A 21316-nucleotide genomic window follows, 5' to 3' on the forward strand; every position below is an offset into this window, starting at 1 on the left:
TCTGCATGTGACAGCATTGTGATATGGATCTGTGTGGGAAGTTTCAAAATCCACAGTGTCCAAAGTGTCCGGTCAGGCACCAACGTAAGATCAATCTGCTAACTACGTGTAGTTGCTGTTCCAGGAAGTGTGAGAAGCTCTGGAGCAGCAAAACCTCAGTCACCTCGTACTTGTGAGTGGGTGGTGCCAGGAATGTCTGCATCATTGCCGTGGTGGTCGAGTAAGCTCATAAATCATGTGCCATCATCGACGATCCCATGGGCAGACATCAAGCACTTGCATAGAGCAAACCATACTGCTGGAAGGTTGGTACAGAATTGGGGCAGTTTAAAATGATGCTGGATGGTGTGGAGACTGCCCATGGGCTGTACACATGGGACCAACCAGAGGATGGCGTTAACCAACGTGGCCAGCACGGCGTGTTGGAGCATGTAGTATGTGGTTGCTGCATCTCTTGGAAGTGCTTGTCTGGCAGTAACGCAGAAGCTCGTGACACGATGGTGTGGACATCACAGTGTATGGAGCATAGGGTTTGGGTGAAGTACCATACTCATGAGGGTGTCGTGGAAGCGCGGTGCTGTGTGTCTCAAAATCCGATGTGGCAGGCACGGAATATATAATGCTCAGTCAATCAATGGATGCATCCTGCCTCAGTGGGTGGTGTACGAGTGGTCAAAAGCATGCAGCACGGCTGGTGTGGATGTGGTGTCAGACGTGGGTTGCCACAACGTAGATGGAACATGAAGTGGTGAATACTACAAAAGCTCAGGCCTGCTGAGCACTGTATGCAGAATGCACCTGAGAGGCTTGAGATGCAATGTGTGTGGCAGGAGTTAGGCTAAACACAGTATTTTGCATCAGAGGTGAATCTGGAACAAGTGTGGTATCACTGTTCATTGCACTGGGATCACTCCTGAGTGGAACAAATAGTGTGGAAATATTTGTGACATGAGACTCCGACACTGTTGAGGGATTGGTCATCATATTTTGCAGTCCGTATGTCAAAGCAGTAGACAACTGCAGGAGCAGTTGACAGATACCATTGTTGATGCGTGGGAAAGTCGCTGTTAGGAGCATTGGTAAAGCATTGCGGCTGGAAAATATCACTCAAAAAGTCAGTGAAAGGTTTGGAAGTCCATTGGTAGGTACAGTAGCTCAAACAGAAGATTTACAGGATAAACAGGGTGCCATTGTTCGTTACTCCACTTGGCACTGTTTCTGTCTAAATCACTACACTGAAGTTCCTTTAGTCTAGGTCGAACATTACTTTGTAAATTGTCACATGGAATGTTTGCATCACATCATGGCACTGTTTGCGAAATATACTCAGTACCTTCATTGACGCATTGAGGCAATGCGGTGAACAATGGCAGCTTTGTTGAATACCCGACTGGCGCAGCGGATTTGCACAAAATCTTGACACGACGTGGTAGAGGAGTTACCAATGTAAGAAGTGGGTACTAGTGGGAGTGCATACATAATAAATGGTACATGGAGTGTGGCAGACAAATCCTTACTTTATTAGCTGGACAGAATTACATCATGGTCTACACGAGTCAGAGGTCTGTCACATACTCACTGTCACAGATATGTTCATTCTACTGCACAGGGCAGAGACGTTTGTCCGTCAGAGTTATAATCACTATATTGCCACAAGTTAATTATTCGATGCCAGTAAAGTAATACCCGGAAGTTAATTTGCTGTATTTCTTCTGGATTCTCCAGTTTCTCAGTAACATTCTGTCTACTGTTGCCTAGTGCAAAATAGCCCTCTGTGGGTCAATACACTTTGTTCAACATTTATTCAGTGAATATGTTCAATCCATGAAGTGAAATTCTGGAAGATCTGCAAAACATCCATTTACAGTTGTCATTACTTATTCATTGGATTCTGAAAATTCCTCAGCCACAAATTTATTTATATGTGGAAATAAGTGGCCAACAGAGGCTTTCTAATTTGGCAAACAGTTGGAGTATCCCAGTTATTTCCCCAGTTTTCCAATTGCTAAAGACTCTTTGTGTCTTGAGGAAAGATGACTTTCTTTTTGTGCAATGCAGATCTCTTCACAGGATTTTTTTCATCCTGCTGGTCTAAAAGCCAACTATAATAATCACCAATTGTTTTACTTTCCTAAGACACTTTTTATGCAGAGCTACCAATTTTCATTTACTGCTTCAACTGCTATTTTGTTTTAGCATCAAGTGGTAGACGCATACATCACTCACAAAATATTTTATGATAATAACCAAGTGTGTCTGTTTGGACAAAACACACAAGACTAAAAAGCTGCATTAAAAAATACAACTCAGCAGATGACAATGGGCATATCATTACACATCATGTACCAGTATATTTAATAGATGTGAACGCTAACTGCATAGTATGCCATGAGCTTTTCACCCTGCCTTTATATATACTTGTATCAGTGACCTGCCCCTGCTCCGCATGGTAGCACTAGGTATCTATGACTGAACAAACTGTCTGGCGTAGCGGTGATTTTGTTGATGGGGCAGTGCATAGAGTTATGATTAAAGTTCAGAAAACAATGTTCGGCAACTGAAGCAGTTCACATTAGGAAAATTCTCAGGAGGCACAAATGTGTGTTCCATATACACTCCTGGAAATGGAAAAAAGAACACATTGACACCGGTGTGTCAGACCCACCATACTTGCTCCGGACACTGCGAGAGGGCTGTACAAGCAATGATCACACGCACGGCACAGCGGACACACCAGGAACCGCGGAGTTGGCCGTCGAATGGCGCTAGCTGCGCAGCATTTGTGCACCACCGCCGTCAGTGTCAGCCAGTTTGCCGTGGCATACGGAGCTCCATCGCAGTCTTTAACACTGGTAGCATGCCGCGACAGCGTGGACGTGAACCGTATGTGCAGTTGACGGACTTTGAGCGAGGGCGTATAGTGGGCATGCGGGAGGCCGGGTGGACGTACCGCCGAATTGCTCAACACGTGGGGCGTGAGGTCTCCACAGTACATCGATGTTGTCGCCAGTGGTCGGCGGAAGGTGCACGTGCCCGTCGACCTGGGACTGGACCACAGCGACGCACGGATGCACGCCAAGACCGTAGGATCTTACGCAGTGCCATAGGGGACCGCACCACCACTTCCCAGCAAATTAGGGACACTGTTGCTCCTGGGGTATCGGCGAGGACCATTCGCAACTGTCTCCATGAAGCTGGGCTACGGTCCCGCACACCGTTAGGCCGTCTTCCGCTCACGCCCCAACATCGTGCAGCACGCCTCCAGTGGTGTCGCGTCAGGCGTGAATGGAGGGACGAATGGAGACGTGTCGTCTTCAGCGATGAGAGTCGCTTCTGCCTTGGTGCCAATGATGGTCGTATGCGTGATTGGCGCCGTGCAGGTGAGCGCCACAATCAGGACTGCATACGACCGAGGCACACAGGGCCAACACCCGGCATCATGGTGTGGGGAGCGATCTCCTACACTGGCCGTACACCACTGGTGATCGCCGAGGGGACACTGAATAGTGCACGGTACATCCAAACCGTCATCGAACCCATCGTTCTACCATTCCTAGACCGGCAAGGGAACTTGCTGTTCCAACAGGACAATGCACGTCCGCATGTATCCTGTGCCACCCAACGTGCTCTAGAAGGTGTAAGTCAACTACCCTGGCCAGCAAGATCTCCGGATCTGTCCCCCATTGAGCATGTTTGGGACTGGATGAAGCGTCGTCTCACGCGGTCTGCACGTCCAGCACGAACGCTGGTCCAACTGAGGCGCCAGGTGGAAATGGCATGGCAAGCCGTTCCACAGGACTACATCCAGCATCTCTACGATCGTCTCCATGGGAGAATAGCAGCCTGCATTGCTGCGAAAGGTGGATATACACTGTACTAGTGCCGACATTGTGCATGCTCTGTTGCCTGTGTCTATGTGCCTGTGGTTCTGTCAGTGTGATCATGTGATGTATCTGACCCCAGAAATGTGTCAATAAAGTTTCCCCTTCCTGGGACAATGAATTCACGGTGTTCTTATTTCAATTTCCAGGAGTGTATAATCAGCAATTGGACTGATATGTTGTCGCAATGATGAAAGTTGTGATATACAGTGCTGCCCAGTATGTCATGAATCAGTGTGTGTATCTCTGAAAACCTATTAATATCCCTGCAGTGGCTCATGTGTAGGTTTTGGTGATCACAGTTCTGTATGACTCAAAGGCCTGATGCGTGCTGTGACTTAGATGGCATTTCATGTCTGCACTGAACATCATCAACTTGATCCATGAACATATATGGACAGATTCACACAACTGTGACAATGGCATCTCAGAGCGAGCAGAGAACTGTTGCCAGTGATGAAGGTGAAATGGTCACACTCGATCAGGCAGCAGAAGCCAATGCTGAGCGTTCTGGCATTCCCCACTAGCTGGCAATAGCATAGTTTTCACAGTGACAGCTGACTTAAGTTCTTCATAGTTTAGCCAATTCACATGGAATGTTTTTTAAATGAGATACACAAACCTTCCTCATAAATCAGAATCCCTACAGTAGTTCCTGACATTAACCTGAGCGTACCGACTAAAGAGAGCAGGGGACTTCAATTTTTTTATATGTAAAGAAGAGATGCATTCATGATATAAGCAGCAGCAACAGTAGCAGTTGGGAAAGAGGTCCTCCATGTCTAAGTAGTAAGTAGTTCACATTATACATAATTCACTGAATTGGAAAGCCTTTATATCATGGCAAATAGGTAATTAGCTGGAAAGAACTGCAGAGATTTCACTTAAAATGGTTTATACCTGCAGCCTTAAATGGTGTCTCCTGGGTGCTACAGCTCGACTGCATCTGAGGTAAGCACCAATCTCGGCTGGTGTTAAGTAGTGCTGGCTCAGAAGAGGCATGGGGTAGGGAGGGGGAGGATTACCAGGGTAAAGGTAGGGGAAGATGCTAGTGTTTCCTGATGAAGTGTTCAGGAATATGGTGGGGACAGGATAGAGAGCAACATCAGGAGGCTGTGCAAAGGTTGGTCGAGAGACGGCAGGCATGCTGGTGGGATAGAAGTCATATGTAAGGTTGGAGAGAGAGCATGGAAAGTGACAGGAGTGGATGGGAAAAGGGATAAGTGTAGGTTGAAGTGGGGTGTGGGTTAGGGGAATGAAGGATATATTACAGGAAGAGTTTCCACCTGTAGAATTAAGAAATTCTGGTATTTGTGTGAAGCAGTTGTTGAAGTTATGTTTCATCCAGTGATTGGCCTAGACACTCAATGACAAACGAGACTGGAGAAGGTCCATCCAGTCAGCTAATGTGGAGATCACTAACTGATTGTTTAAAAGAGTTATGGAACTTCGTTGGGAAATAATTGAACAAAGACAAGACTTGATTAACTACAATCTATAATTGCTTGTCTGAGCAAGAATTGGATAATGATTTGAATTAAAGTACACTACTCCTGATTGCAGAATCTGACGGAAGGATGTAGGCAGCTAAGTATGAGCACGGGCAGAAGCTGGAGCGAATATTACAAGTCCAGGTGCCAGGCCTGACCAACACAGAAGTCCCTCCTGGACTGCTGCCTGTATTGAACTCCCTCACGGACCATGCCACTCTCACCTTTTATCTGTGCAGCAGAATGCATCGCCCCTTCCACATTGACGTCTCTGGTCACCACCCTGGAGGGTCCTACGTAACCACATATGGTCACTGCCAATGCACTGCAGCTCTCCATGCGAGCTCATATGATACCTTGTGAGTCTACGTAACATTTCTGGCCAACACCCAAACCAGTGCCCTTCCTGTGGCATCTCCTTTGCACTCTGAATACTTTCTAGAAAACTTAATTGCTTTCACTGCTGTTCTGTTGCCCCCGTTGCTTTTTTAAATATGCCTACAAATTTAAGAGTCCTTGTTTCTTTATATGGGATTCATGCCATGCCAACTGCCCAATAAGACTTTGTGCCTTCTAAATTTTTCCTATGTTAAGATGGCACATGTGTTCTGCATTCATGCAACATGACATCAACTAGAAAAACTCTTTCAGTCTGTTAGCATGAACCACAATATTTTTATTTAATTTCAGATAGATTACAACATTAGGCCCCTTTGTTCATACCACAGTGTATGGACCTCGTCATTGTATGTGTAACTTATGTGATCTGCCTTGTCGCACACTCTCATCAAACAACAGAACCTTACCTCTACAATGAAATTTCTTTGGATGCTGGGTCCTATCATAAGAGTCCTCATTTTTTATCTTATGCCTGTGTTCTTGTAAATCGATGAATTTCTTGCTTCACATATGACCAGAATCTCTTTGGATTTTCTGCCAGGTTTCGAGACAAAGTTTCATTGTGGAAACTGTTATAAGCATCTCGCATTGAAGTCCGCATTAAATATGGAGCTTCTGTAAAAGATCGCCAGTCTTGGGGATTTTACATCTGTTTAAATTTGGCATGTTTGCTTCGTTGTTTTTGCAACAGTGTTCTAACCCATTTTGTGTACCAAGGAGGATCAGCTCTGTCATTTGTAAATGTATTTGGTATAAATCTCTCAATTGCTTCCGATACTATCTCTTTGAATTCAAGTCACATCTGGTCTACACTTATATTATTAATTTGGAATGAGTGGAGATTGTCTCTCAGGAAGGAGCTAAGAGAATAGTTTTCGCTTATTTTTGGAGGATTTGGGAATTACAATATTCAATCTCGCTACGACAACCCTGTGTTCACTAAACCCTGTATCGGTTTTGATGCTCGTTATTAACTCAAGATTATTTGTTGCTATGAGGTCAAGTGTGTTTTCACAACCATTTACTATTCGCATGCTCAAAATAATTTTCAGACAATGCGATTTCAGATGATATTTTATGCGTACCTCCAGAATTAAACATGTATTTTTGCTAACAGATCGAGGGTAAATTAAAGTCACCATCAACTATTACCGTATGAGTCGGGTATGTGTTTGAAATCAAGCTCAAGTCTTTTTTCAACCTTTCAGCAACTGTATCATCTGAATTGGGAGGTCGGTAAAAGGATCCTATTATTATTTTATTCCAGTTGCCAACAATGACCTCTGCCCATACTAAACGACAGGAAGTATACTTCAATTTCATGACTAGTTAAACTACTTCTAACAGCAACAAACACGCCACTGCTAACTGTGTTTAGCCTATCGTTTCTGAACACCATTACATTCTTCACAAAAATTTCGGCCGAGCTTACATCCGGCTTTAGCCAGCTTTCAGTGCCTATAACTATTTGAGCATCAGTGCTTTCTGTTAGTGCTTGGAGCTCTGGTATTTTCCCAACACAGCTACAACAATTTACAACTGTTATACCTATGGTTCCTGTAGCTACATTCTTCCTGTGTTCAGCCTGCATCCTTTGTGACTGAAGCCTTTCTTGAGTTTTCCAGAGACCCTCTAACCTAAAAAACCGCCCAGTCCATGCCACATAGCCCCTGTTACCCATGTAGCCGCCTTTTGCATATAGTGGACACCTGACCTATTCAGCGGAACCCGAAACCCAACCACCCTTTGGTGCAAGTCGAGGAATCTGCAGCCTACATGGTTGCAGAACCATCTGAGCCTCTGATTCAGACCTTCCACTCGGCTCATAGTCAGCTCTGCTTTCATCTTGCAAGCAAGACTGACAGCCTTTACTATTTCTGTTAGCTGCTTGAAACCAGAGATAATCTCTTCTGATCGAAAGTGACACACATCATTTGTACCAACGAGAGCAACCACCTGCAGTTGGCTGCACCCTGTGCTATTCATGGCATCCGGGAGGACCCTTTCCACATCTGGAGTGACTCCACCCAGTATGCACACGGAGTGCACATTGGTTTTCTTTCCCTTTTTGTCAGCCAAGTCCCTAAGGGGTCCCATAATGTGCCTAACATTGGAGCTTCCAACTACCAATAACCCCACCCTCTGTGATTGCCCGGATCTTGCAGGCTGAGTGGTTTCCTCTGAAACAGGACAGGCCACAGCATCTGGCTCATCGACAGTGTCAGCCACAGGCAGCACCTGGAACCTGTTTGTCAGACAAACCGGGGAGGCCTTAGGTGCAGCCGCCTGGGAAGTCTTTTGCCACCTGCTTCGCCCTGGGGCGACCTCCCACTCTACCACAGGTGAGGGGTCAAACTCAGTAAGAGCAGTAACTGGGTTGACCACCGGTGAGGACTGATCGGATGACTCGTACATGCTGGACATCCATTGGATCCCCATGGCTGCCCCACAACAGTGGTGCCCATCCACTGCAGCCTCAAGCTGTGTAACCCAAGCCATCACAGACTGAAGCTGAGAGCGAAGTGTCACCCCCTCCTTGCGGGGCCGTCCACATTGCCACCCACCGTCCCTGCCAGTCATTCTGCACGCTATTCGTTCGTTTTTTTCGCCAGTCGACTCGACTGAATCGAGTTGTCAAGTAGTTGTACTTTCCTGTGTAGCATGTGCATCCATGTCATTGTATTTTATGTGCTTCTGTCTGGGACATAGATAGCTAACACATACCTACGAGAAAAGTCACCGCCATTCTAGTGATTGTGATGCGGTATTCTGTCAGGCATTTGTTGGAGAAAAATGGCGAATATTCTACTGTTCTCTTGTACAGAGAACCTTCGATACGTATTGTTATAAATACGGACTATTCGTGGAATAGGTAGCTAGTTTACATTCAGAAGCAGGAATATTAAGACTGAAGAATGAATAAGTAAAAAGTCCTAGTTGCAGCAAGTGCAAGTGTGAAGATTAGTCAAGAGTGAGATTGATCAGTTGACTGAAGTATTAATAATAGTGATTCATAGTAATTTCTCAGTAAAAATATTTTCTGTATCCGCCACTAAAAAGAGGTGGCTGCAAGTCTCTCATAATACGAGTTAGGTATGGGAAACTATTAATGCAGATATCTCCAGTAATAGTGACTTCCAAGAAGATTCCTAAAAATGCATTGTTACTATATAGGCCCTGTATCAGATGCACTAGAAAGGAACGGAATCAACACTAAAAGTTCCACACACATAAACTGCTGGATGACTTCATTGGAAACTTGCCCTTATATTATGTCGTAAGGTATATTGGCTTGTCACTTTCACACATGTATTTGTTCACATTCCATAAAAGCGTGGAAGCAAACATTTTGGCAGCAAATGTTCTCATAACAACCGAGCCACATATATAAGGGAAGCAGAGTCGCTGCTTCCCTTAAATACGTGTATAATCAGTTTAAATAAAACTTTCTCAAACTTGATTATTTTTTATTACAGTAAAAGTAAAGGTAGCTCAAGATATCTTTAGGGTCCCCTGCTTATGGTTTTTCTGTATCTGCATGTTTTTGGAATTTGTTGTAAGGTCTTATGGGACCAAATTTCTGTGGTCATCAGTCCCTAAGCGTACACACTACTTAATTTAACTTAAACTAACTTACGCTATGGGCAACATGCACACCCATGCCCGAGGGAGGACTCGAACCTCTGATGGGGGGAGATGCACGGACCGTGACAAGGCGCCTCAGACCACACGTCTGTATCCACCACTGCTAGTGACACCATAAGAACCAATGCAAAAGAGGTGGCTGCACGTCTTAATATACTGAGGCAAGAGTTTAATGCTAGCCACAAATGAGTAGATCACTTTATGAAAAGGGCAGGCTTATCTCTGTGACACCTTACGACAGTATGACGATAGCTTACACAAGATTTTGAGTAAAAACTTCACCATTTTCAGCAGTGTCATTACACTTCAAAAGAAGAATAATTTTTCGATGGGCCAAATAGGCAATGATGGTGAGATTTGCTGTGCCCCATAATTGCACGACTGATGAGAAGGGGACAAAAGAAGTTACCACCAAAACATCAGGGTGTGAGAAACAACACACAACTGTGATTCTTGCAATCACAGCAGATGGGCACAAACTTCCCCTTTCTCAATATTCAAGCGAAAAACAAGCCCAAGATTCTTTAAAATGAAAAGTTGCTTCCTGTCGACATTGTTCAAAGTCGATAGAAGGAATGGATAACAGACTTTTGTGCTTGATCAGCACCAAAACATATGGGAACTCTCACCTGGTGAGCTTTCCAAACTGCCATCAATGTTTTGTCTTAATGCATTTCATGGTCAGCTCACTGATGACAAAAAAGATCCACAACCTAGCCGGTAACCTAACTATTCCTGGAGGAATGACTTCTGTGTTTCAACCTCTGACATTAGTACAAATAAACATTTCTAAGGTTACATTCAGTAAAAAAAAATGGTTTTGCAAATCAAACTATGAAATGGCACACTGGGTTTCTGCTGCCTGGAAAAGCATCAATGATCATAAAATCATTCAAAAAATCTGTATTTTAAATACTGTAGATGGCAGTGATGATGATGAGTTGGATTGAGGGGGTGCTCGACATCTCAGTCATCAGTGCCCTGACGAAAAGTCAACATGAAATCTCATGCAGAGCAGTTTATAACGTACTAAAGTCTGCCACCCTTCCCCACCAGTTTAGGGATGAGGCCTGATAGTTCACAAAATTTCACCACTCTGTTAACACTGGTATCTGTTTCTGCAAGGACGGTGGGCAGATCTCCAGCGAGACCAAGGGCTGCCCTAATATCAGTATACAGGACACACGTAGCCACAATAAGCTGAACTGAAAGCAGTGCACCACAAACTTCACAGAAAGGTGGATCCTCCCCCTGGAGGAGGAAGCCATGTGTGATAGGGCTATGCCCGATGTGCTGTATGGTAAGCAAAACCTCCTTCCAGCGGCGAGGCTGACACGTAGACCACCAAGCTTTTGTGGTCGGTTTGAGCGACCACAGTTTGTTGTCCGACACCTGCAACCATTCAGTCTCCCACTGAAGCATGATGCATCTGTCAGAAAATGAGATAATAGCTTGCAACGGGATGAGATATTGATGGACAGCACCATCCCATCATGCTTCCTTGGCAGCTTTATCAGCCATGTCGTTACCCTGTATCCCAACGTGGCCAGGTACCCAGCAAAAGACCACCACCCTGACACGGCGTTGGGGCCACTGTAAGCAATCATGGATGAGCTGAATCAGTGGGTCTACCGGATACGTCTGGTGAAGCACTTGCAGTGCACTACGAGTCGGAACAGACAAGAAAACTCATACGGTGATGTCTGTGAACTCTCTTCAGTGCCAGTAGAATGCCGTATAACTCTGATTCATAATTTGTAAATTGTTCTGGAAGACGTACTTTAAAACCCCGATGAGGGAAAACCACAGAACAACCGAGAGCATTCCCCTGCTGGGATCCATCTGTATAAATAACGATACTTAAAATAGGCGAAAACAAAAACCATATCTGGAGTACAATTTTTCGGGTACTGCGTCAAGCTTAAAATCACTTTGGGCCTCCGAAGACACCAAGGCAGCAGTGCGTTCCGTCCCTGTGTGTGTATTTTCATGCCAGAGATATCCAGATCCTTGAGGCAGTCCGTAGCACATATACCAAATGGCTGGGTCGCTTAGGGCCGATTCCTGAACAGTCATTCGAAGGGGGGTTGAATCACTGAACTAAAAGCCAATGACTGGGGTGATGCTGAGATTTTCATCGCCTGTCGAGCCAAAAGGATAAGTCACAGAATCCAGAGTGGTGGTTCCCCAGCCAATAAACTGGGCTGGTCCAAAAGGCTCCAGTCAATATCCGAATGCCCACATAGTGGACAGCATCTAACATCCAGAGGTAGGAAGGACGGGCCAATCCATAGACCATGCTGCCATAGTCTTAAGTGTGATCGAACCAATTCCCTATAAAACTGTACGGGGTGGGACCTGTCAGCTCCCCATGTTTTTCCGCCAAGGCATTTCAAAATGTTCAACAACCGGAAGCCCTTTGTTCTTAGGTCTTTCAGGTGTGGGAGCCATGTTAATAACGAGTGAAATAATAATCCCAAAAAAGTGTACTTTGTCTTGAAAAAGTAAAATATGGTCCCCCATTGTAAGCTCTGGTTGGTTAAATCTCCGACAAGCACGATTAAAAAGTGACACACACAGTCTTCTCACGGGAGAACAAACAAGCAGTTGTCTGGGCCCAGGTTTGCAGTCTCCTAATGGTCAGTTATAGCTGCCTCATCATCGTCGTAAGATCAGAGGAAGAGAAAGATTGCAAAGTGATGCACAAACAAGAAGCATTTGACAGAGCTCCTGGCTGCAGAGGAAATGCCATTGATAGCGATGGCCAACAATGTGACATTGAGGACATTGCCCTGGGGCACACCATTCTCCTGAACATAGCAATCAGACATGGCAACACCAATGCGATAATGAAAACGCTTGTCCTCGAGAAATGATTGGATCACAAGCGGCAGGAGTCCACTTAGTTCCCATTCATGAAGTTGGCGAAGGATGTTGTACATCAAAGTAGTGTCATATGCTTTTTCAAGGTCAAAAAACACACAAACTAAATGGTTTCGACATAAGGAGGACTCCTGTATTGCCGTCTCCAGTACAATTAAGTTGTCAAGAGGGGAACAGTAGTGCCTGAAACCACACTGGGAGCAGCTCAGGTAATCTCAGGACTAGAGCAGCCAGACGAGGCAGCAGTTGACATGCGTTCAAGAGTCTTACCCAAACAACTAGTAAGGGCAACACTTCGATAACTGTTAGGGGTGCTACGGTCCTTACCTGGTTTCCAGAATGGAATTAAGATTGCCTCCTTCCAAGTTATGGGGTACTGTCCATCAAACCAAATCTGATTGAAACAAGAGAGGAGCTGACCTTTCGCTTCAGGGCACAGATGACGAAGCATGGTAAATGAATGTCATCAGGTCCTGGAGCAGTGTCTCTGGCTGCAGATAAAGCTGATTCCAGTTTCCACACGGAGAATGGAAGGTTGTAGACTCCCTCATTATGCGAGGAGAAATAGAGCTTCCACTTATCTGCAGTCATAAGGAATACCTGAACGTGGGAGCTTGTCTGGATGATGTAGTAACAATAAAGAAGTGTTCAGCTAAAACGTGAGCCATCTCTTCTGGCGTGTCCACCAAGACCCCATTATTTGACAAGGCTGTAAGGAGATGTGGACTACCCTTGCCTGAAATCAGTCTTATTGATTCCCAAACGTGCGCAGCTTAAGTGAACTAATTAATGGTAGTCGTGAATTCCCTCTAGGAAGCCCTCTTCCATTCTTTGATCACTCACCTTGCACATGCTCTCGCAGACCTGAAGATTGTCTGTAGTTCGACAACGTTTGAAATTCCGAAGAGCTGTCCATTTGGCCCTGATTGCTAATCGACAGTCATCATTCCACCAAGGTACAGGCTGTTGTTCGAGGTGGTTACTAGACCTGGGGATGGACTCTGTGGCAGCCCTTTGGATCTTATGAGTGACATGGGCCACTGCCTCTTGTGCATAATCTTTTTATTCAAAAATAGCCTATCGACTGTACTGTAATCAATTTGCCTTTTGTATCATCCACCTGCGTGGTCTCCTGCTGGCCACTGTCCTAGGCGGCAGACGCCACTAGAATGTAAATCTGGAGCCACTTCCCTCTGAACTGAATCTGCAATAGCTGAGGAACAAAAGTAAAGATCAATAGCTGAAAAAGACCCTGTAGCTGTGGAAAAGTGAGTCATCTGACCCGTGTTTAGACGGCATATATCCTCAGAATGGCTGAGTCGCTCAATTGGCCGACCCCTGGTGCAAGTAGTAGCCGAGCCCCACAGCACATTGTGGGCACTGAAGTCCCCCCACAAGAAGGAATGTGCACGTGAGTGCCTGGAAGAGGTCTGCCAGTGCGTCTGCATCCAAAGCGTCATGGTGGGCAGGGGGGGGGGGGGGGGGGGGCAGGTACAAAGAACACACTGCGATAGTAACTGGTGAAAGAACTTTCACAGCAATTGCTTGGATGGTCATGGTAAGAGGGACAGGAGAGGAGTAGTATCTGTCATCAAGAAAACTAGCTACTCCACCTTTAGCCCTGCCTACAGGAGTATCATCTTTCCTGTATATGTGGTAGCCCCATAATGTAGGTGTGTCTGTGATTTTAAGATGCGTTTCTTGTAAGCAGATGCAGAAGGGGTTTATCCTGGACCAGCAGCTGCAATTCTTCCAAATGTGAGCGATATCCATTCAAAGTCCACTGCAACACAGAAGTCCCTATGGAAGCCATTGGTTAGCGATGATGGTTCTTTCCTTTCAGAGGCAGTAATTTACCGGGGAGGTCAGGGGGAACGTTGGCCGGTTCCGCATTCTCTAGTTCCTCCGATTGGAAGTCCATATCTTCAAGAGCATAGTCGCCATAAGAAAAGGAGAGCACTCGTCGATCCGAAGGCTTACCTACTGCTTTCTTGGACTTAGAACTACTTTTAGAAGGATGTTTTTCTTTACTGACAGGAGGAGGAGGCTGCCTGGGTTGCTGGGATGGCTTAGATGGCTTCTGAAGTTGGGGAATGGTATGTGGCGTGACTTAGGTGGCAAGTCTACTGTTGACGGCTTCCGAGCGACATCAGTTGCAAGTGGAGTGCTTCCCCCACAGGTACAGTGACAAGTGCATGTGCTCATACTTGAATCTGTGGTCCGACTTTATGCGAAGGCATCACACTTAGCTATCGGTGTTTTAAGGGCTGATGCAAAAACCAGTGGTTGCATGGCTTTGTAAGCCTTTTTAGCTTCACCATAGGGTATGTGTCTCTGTACTTTCAACTCTTGAATTTTCTTTTCTTCGTTGTAAACCCCACACTTTCTGCTCCACACTGGGTGATCCCCAGAGCAGTTAACATATTTCAGAGGAAGTGTACAAGAAGTCCCTGGCTCGTGAGCGGAGCCTCCACAATTGCCACACGTAGCCTTCCCGTTACATCCCGTAGTGGTATGGCCAAATCTTTGACATTTATAGCATTGCATGGGGTTAGGAACAAATGGGCGGACCTTAAGGCGGATATAGCAGGCAAGGATATGTTCCAGTTATTCGGGAGTACTAAACGTTAGAATAAACATTGCCGATTTTTCCAATTTGCCATTGACTCTCCTCATATAATTCTGCACCTCCGTGACACCCACATTCTTCCACTCTTCACGCAACTCCACGGGATCCATCCCATTATATCAGAGCAGGTAACCCCACCCTTACTATAGTTCAGGGTGTTGTGCAATTCAGCCTCGATTGGATAGTCACCTACGGCCTTACATCCCAGAAGCTTAGATATTTGGGTGGAATTAGCAGTTTCAACCAAAAGTGTTCCATCACGTAGTCGTTTGACTTTTCAGAGACCCAGCAATACCTTCCAATGCCTTGTTAATATAGAAAGGGGATATCTTCTCAAAGCTTCCCCCATTTCGCTTGATTACAATGAAAGTGTTATGGCACACTAATGACCTATTACTCTGAGACTTCTTTTTGGGAGGACTGACCAACCGAGCTCTCTTTGAGGAGTGGGTGTAGATGTTGCCTGACAGTACACCCATTGTCAGGAGTAGTAGTTCCATGAGACAGCTCCATAAGGATCCCACAAGACTCTAGGGAAACAACCATTGACCCAAGCAGAGCCCTGCATGCCTGAGCAAGCCTGATTAGACTGGGGTGCGGCAGGTGCCCCAGAGATTGCTCGCTAAAGACTGTTTCCCCTCAACAGCCACTCACCACCTAGCACACCTTGAGGTTGAGGGTGAGAGAGAGAGAGAGAGAGAGAGAGAGAGAGAGAGAGAGAGGTGGGTACCTTCCTCGCAGTCCGGGCGGTGGAGCCAAGATCCCCATTCTCCAAAACACACAACATTCCACTGCTGCGCCACATGGTGGTCATTGAAGTATGACCAAGCTTACGGTGACAGAGGACTGGTGGTGCTTAACAGTACCCACCTCAGGAACCCCAGGTAGCCAAGCCCATACTCAGCAAACAAATGCTGAGCCCCTGAGAGGTAGATGGCAGTGAAGATTATGTGCTCTGGAATGACAGTGAGGCTGATGGGAGACAAGGAAATGAATATATTTCTGCTGTACACTCAGCCAATGATGCCATCAATTATGAATGAATAACCATGAGTAACATCTGTAATTTATGGTACATTTACATGTCAAATAGGCAGTCAAATCAGACATTCTTCTTAACAAAAACTGTCACCTAACAATGAGTAACTTAAAAATTGTTGTACTGATAGCCAGCGTGTACATACATTGCGTAAAATAGCCTACCATTGATGCGCCAACAAACTCTTTCTTTTATGATTATACTTTTTAAAATTAGGGTTTGCATTACATTTTATGGTACATTAGATTCACTTAAATACAGTATATAACAGATAGTTGAGGAAGACTGCCTGTTGGGTTCCAAGGACACTAGCTAGATCACAACAGAGAGATTCTCTTGTGGGTTGCAAATTTGACTCTCCATCACAAACTGAGACACACACACACACAATAGTCAAAAAAGGAAATATCAGACAGAAGGAAGAAGTAGCTTTGGCAGGTGGGGAAGCAGCAGCAAGTAAACACCACCAAACCACAACAGCAACAAAGAGACTCCCAGGGGTTTCGCAAGTAACCACTTCAGAGAGACAATGCTGAGCAGTAAGGGGTGAATTGATGAGAAATTGTAAGGTCTGTGGTATACAACATTAGATTGCAAATCGCAAAGGTGCTTACCATAACCAGTATGAAAGCACTTCTAGTAAACCATCCATTTCTGACGTCTCTCAAGAGTCACAGATACAGTATTCTAGCTCTCCCACTCACGAATGGAAACTATCCAGAAACCTGAATCCAGTTCTTGTCAACAAAAGCTTATCGTACACATCTTGTATGGCCTCTGCCATACGCATCTATGTCGTTGCGATGTTACAAACCAGTAGTTACAACGTGAACCTGCCATTTCAATGTGTCCACTCTGGCTGCCAAACTCTCACCGTATGGGACAGTGGAGACGGCTAACGTCTCCACTGTCCCATACGGTGAGAGTTTGGCAGCCATTATCCCTGCACGTGAGTAAACTACAACCTTGACCTTGTGGGCAGCAGTCAGTCTGCAGTAGTTGTGAAGTTTCCGGGGAAGATTGAACTATTACACAAGTTTTCGTAAGGACCTGTTTCTTTGGTTGTGGGCAGCAATCAATAAATACCCCTATTTCAAACCATCCACTACTACCAACCTGAACTCTCCAAAAACCAATCTAGATTTACTGGAGTATAAAAGAAAGAGTAATCCAAATTTTTAAATTAAATTTTATGCCAGCACCATATGCCATCTTACACTGATAGACCTAAATACTGTAGTTTTTCCTCAATCAAATCCCTACAGAGTGCTTGTCAAAGATGTCCACAATCTACAATGCAGAGGTAAATGCAATCTCATGGACGCTGGAGTGGATTTAAATTTAGCAAATACCGATGTGTTCAAGTTTCCTATGGGCACTTCAAGCAATTTGGGTGCAGTATCCTTAAGAGAAACCAGGCCATCCATAAGATCTTCCATCACTTACAACAAGGAAGGAGGTGATGTTCTGCAGGACTTGTGGAATCCGAGGCAACAGAATAATACTAGTAACCTAGAAAGCCTGCTACAGTGAAAACACTGCAGCCATCTGGAAAGGACTGCTGTTCAATATGTCCTCCATGAACATACGCAAAGCCTACATAACCATCATCCATCAAGCCATCGGTGTAAACCACTTCATGGCCCCGGAACATGTCGAGAATCAAGAGGAAGTGATAGCGGAGGGTCGCAGAGTTAACGGAGTCCTTAGGGCCATGCGAATGGTCCAGAAGAATATTCGGCCTAGGTGTACACCAATGAGGTTTATGTGACCTTGACCTCGAGGAGAGGTGGTACCGGGAAGGACTCCAGTTCAGACAGAAGGGACTGAACGTGAACTGCAATCTTAAGCACTTATCTGGGCTTTCGATGAGGGAGATCAACCACCATGCTTGAGAAAAGGAGACTGTAATTTGGATGTGCAGGAGAACTACAAACATGTGCAACGTAACTGGCAAACAGTTGTGCATGCCTAACCTTCAATGGAGGGACTCGACTCATTCTAAAAGCTCCTGTTGCTAGGCGAATGCCCCAGTGGTGCACTGCGTCGAGTAAACGCAATGCTGAGGGTGCTACCAGACCGTAAACCAGACTCCCATAGTCAAGGCAGGATTGAGCAAAGGCTCTGTAGAGCTACAGCAGCATAGAGCGATCTGCACCCCAGTTGGTGTTGCTCAGGCAGTGGAGCACATTGAGATGCTGCCAGCCATTCTGCTTAGGCTGACAAAGGTGAGGTAGCCAAGACAATCAGGTGTCGAAAACCAGCACTAGAGGAGCGGTACGAAATGCAGAAGTCATCCACATACAAAGAAGGTGAGACCGATGGCCCTGCAGCTGCTGCTAGACTGCTAATAGCCACTAAAAATAGAGAGAGACTCAATACGGAGCCCTGAGGAATGCCATTCTCCTGAATATGGGGGAAACTATCGGAGGCACCAACTTGGACACTGAAAGTATGGAGCCACAGGGAGTTTTGGATAAAAATCGTGAGCGGGCCCTGGAGACGCCACTCATACAATGTGGCAAGGATGTGATGTTGCCAGGACATGTCGTATGCTTTACGCAAGTCAAAAAAGACGGCAACTAGATGTTGGCATCTGGAAAAGGCTGATCCGAACGCAGACTCGAGGGACACAAGATTATCAGTGGTACAGCGACCCTGGTGGAAGCCGCCCTGACACGGAGCCAGTAGGCCGCGTGACTCCAGGACCCAACCCAACCCAACCATTGACACACCGTACATTTCAGCAGCTTACAAAGAATGTTGGTGAGGCTGATGGGCCGGTAGCTATCCACATCAAGCGAGTTTTGACCGGGTTTGAGCACCGGAATGATGGTGCTTTTCCACCATTGTGATAGATAGATGCCATTGCAGTAGATCGATTTGAAGATGACGAGGAGATGTCGCTTGTAGTCAGATGAGAGATGGTTAATCATCTGACTGTGGATCTGAAGGAACTGTGTCGGGGCAATGTGCAAGGGTGCTGAGGAGCTCCCACTCAATGGGGCGTTATATAGTTGACTGTGGTGTGCAGTGATGATCCACGATGTGGAAAATATACAATAAGATATGTACATGAACTAGCAGAACTGTATTTATATAAAATAATTACACTTTCTATTCATTACAATACACATATTTTGAGAAAGTAACACAAATTCTGTTTTCATTTTTCTCTATTCATTATGAAACTTGATGAAGCAATTTCTCTCCTTATTCAGGCACAATGTCGCACTGCACTTCATACACGCTATATAGGATTTTCCCTTGTATTCTGGATACTTGCAACGACCACGGTTTTCCAGCCAGATAGGCATGTGATCTATCCCATCCAGTCGCACCTGACGCTGTGGAAGATCTGCTGTAGGGCCTCTCTTCTTCTTGCAGTCAAGCTGTTTTTGTATTTCATTGCTTGGCCTACCACGTTTCTTGGATAAGGATTTCCCAGTTTTACAGAGGGCCTTTGCAACTGCAACCTTGAAATCAACAAGGGGCATGTAGTCCGTAATTCTCCTTCTCCATAACAGCCAGCTTTTCACACAAGTCAAGTCAACTAGATGAAAGAATATCTTCAAGTACCATTTCTTTGATCCGATTTGAATTCTGTAATATCCTAGCATATAACCTAATAGATTGAGACCCCCCATATAGTCATTGTAGATCATCACAGAGCATGGAGAAGGTACCATTTTGTTTCTTTTTCCTTCCTGAAAAGCCTCTTGATCTCGCCTTCTGGTTTGCATCCAACATAAGTTGACAAAGTGTTGACTACTTTACTATCAAACCAGGAGACTACTGACAGTTGCACACTGTCTACTGTTGCTATCTTTTCCTCCATGCTGCCTCGACTATTCTTCTTCATTGCTGCCTCCTTAGGTAAAATGCAAGCACGTACTTGATTGGACCGGACTGTCCCTAGTGATTGTATACCTTCCTTGTGCAAATACATTTCCAAGGGTACACCAGTGAACCAGTTATCAAAAATTAACTTGGGATTCGTATGTCGTGAGACTGTTTGTGTAAGACGCACAACAACATTGCTGCTAGCTCCTAGATCCATAGCACCAGGTATTATGATATTACTCTGAGCTCCAGCAAAAATTTCATAATCATAGCTTAAGCCTGACACTCCAATGAGGACAAAAGCTTTGAAGCCCCATTTATGTGGTTTACTGGGGTTGTATTGCTTTAGTGAAGATCTGCATTTTGTTGGAATAATCTGTTCATCCACAGCTAAGAATTTCTCTTTTGGTACTCGCAACAGTCTTTCACGCAGTTGGTCTAGCAGTGGGTAAATTTTGAAAAGTTTGTCACGGTTGGGTTCACCAGCGGGAACTAGATTACTGTTATCACAGAAGTGTATGAAACACTATTTCTTCCCATCGATTACAACTAATTATGTCACCCACAGCAGGGTGGCCAAGGTATTTGCACCAATGTCTTGTTGCTGGGAGTTGAATGACTGACATAAACAAGGCAGTACCAATAAATTGTTCAATTTCTCCAGCACTAACATTTACACATTTATTGGGTCGGTACTGTATCGAATACAGATTGGATTGTTCGACTATGTACTGCACTATGTCTTTAGTGAAGAAATACTGGAAATATTCCACTGGAGTATCAAGTTCCAATACTTCCTGAGGAAGAGCAGTATTTCCGGCGAATTTCGTCTCATCATACCCTCTAATGTCCTGGTTTCCAATGTATGGTAGGTTTCCCCACCTTAGTTGAAGGTTTTGAATCTCGTTGCATTGCTGTCATCCTGTCTGCAAGAGGAATGCTTTCAAGGTCACAATCATCAGTAGGCCAAATCTCACTGTTGTCTTCTGTTTCTGACTCCGTTTCTGATATCACAGTACTTTTTTTTTGTATTATAACTCTTAGGCCTAATATCATCATCACTGTCTGATTCCCAACAGAAAACAAGATGTCCATTTTGCAAGTTTTTTTTTCCATGCACAATGTTTCGTCATCTGACATATCAAGATCCTCACTAGCATTTCCGTCCTCTATAACACTTATTGGGGCCGAAGAGCCATAAAATTTTCTTATGTTCACTGCAGTAACAGAGCTGAAAAGAAAGAAAACGAACTGTTATATGTTAGTAGGAAAGGTTAGGTTATGTTCAATTTTTACTCTACACTTTCAAGGCTGCATGTTGTGCCATATCCGCCACAGACCTATTTTTCGGTATTATATGTATTCTAATGAACAAATATATAAACTTACCTCTTTATAACTGTCCACAGATGTCCTTTTCCCTCTGCAAATAATATAAACACTGAAATCAATCATTTACTGTACCTGATACAACTGTTTGTGTGACCAAACTTGGATGTAAACAGCT

General features: G+C 44.9%; 1 protein-coding gene across 3 annotated transcripts in view; it reads left to right on the forward strand.

Annotated features, from left to right (window-relative positions):
- LOC126475138 (coenzyme Q-binding protein COQ10 homolog A, mitochondrial) overlaps positions 1-21316 on the forward strand; it is a 97312-nt gene that overhangs the window by 22336 nt on the left and 53660 nt on the right. For all 3 annotated transcript variants that reach the window (XM_050102742.1, XM_050102743.1, XM_050102745.1), the window contains exon 3: positions 14336-14477. In XM_050102742.1, coding sequence (XP_049958699.1) covers positions 14336-14477 — 142 coding nt within the window. The remainder of the gene's footprint in view (positions 1-14335; positions 14478-21316) is intronic.

Source organism: Schistocerca serialis, chromosome 4 (genome assembly GCF_023864345.2).
Source record: "Schistocerca serialis cubense isolate TAMUIC-IGC-003099 chromosome 4, iqSchSeri2.2, whole genome shotgun sequence".
In the NCBI taxonomy this organism is placed as follows: domain Eukaryota; kingdom Metazoa; phylum Arthropoda; class Insecta; order Orthoptera; family Acrididae; genus Schistocerca; species Schistocerca serialis.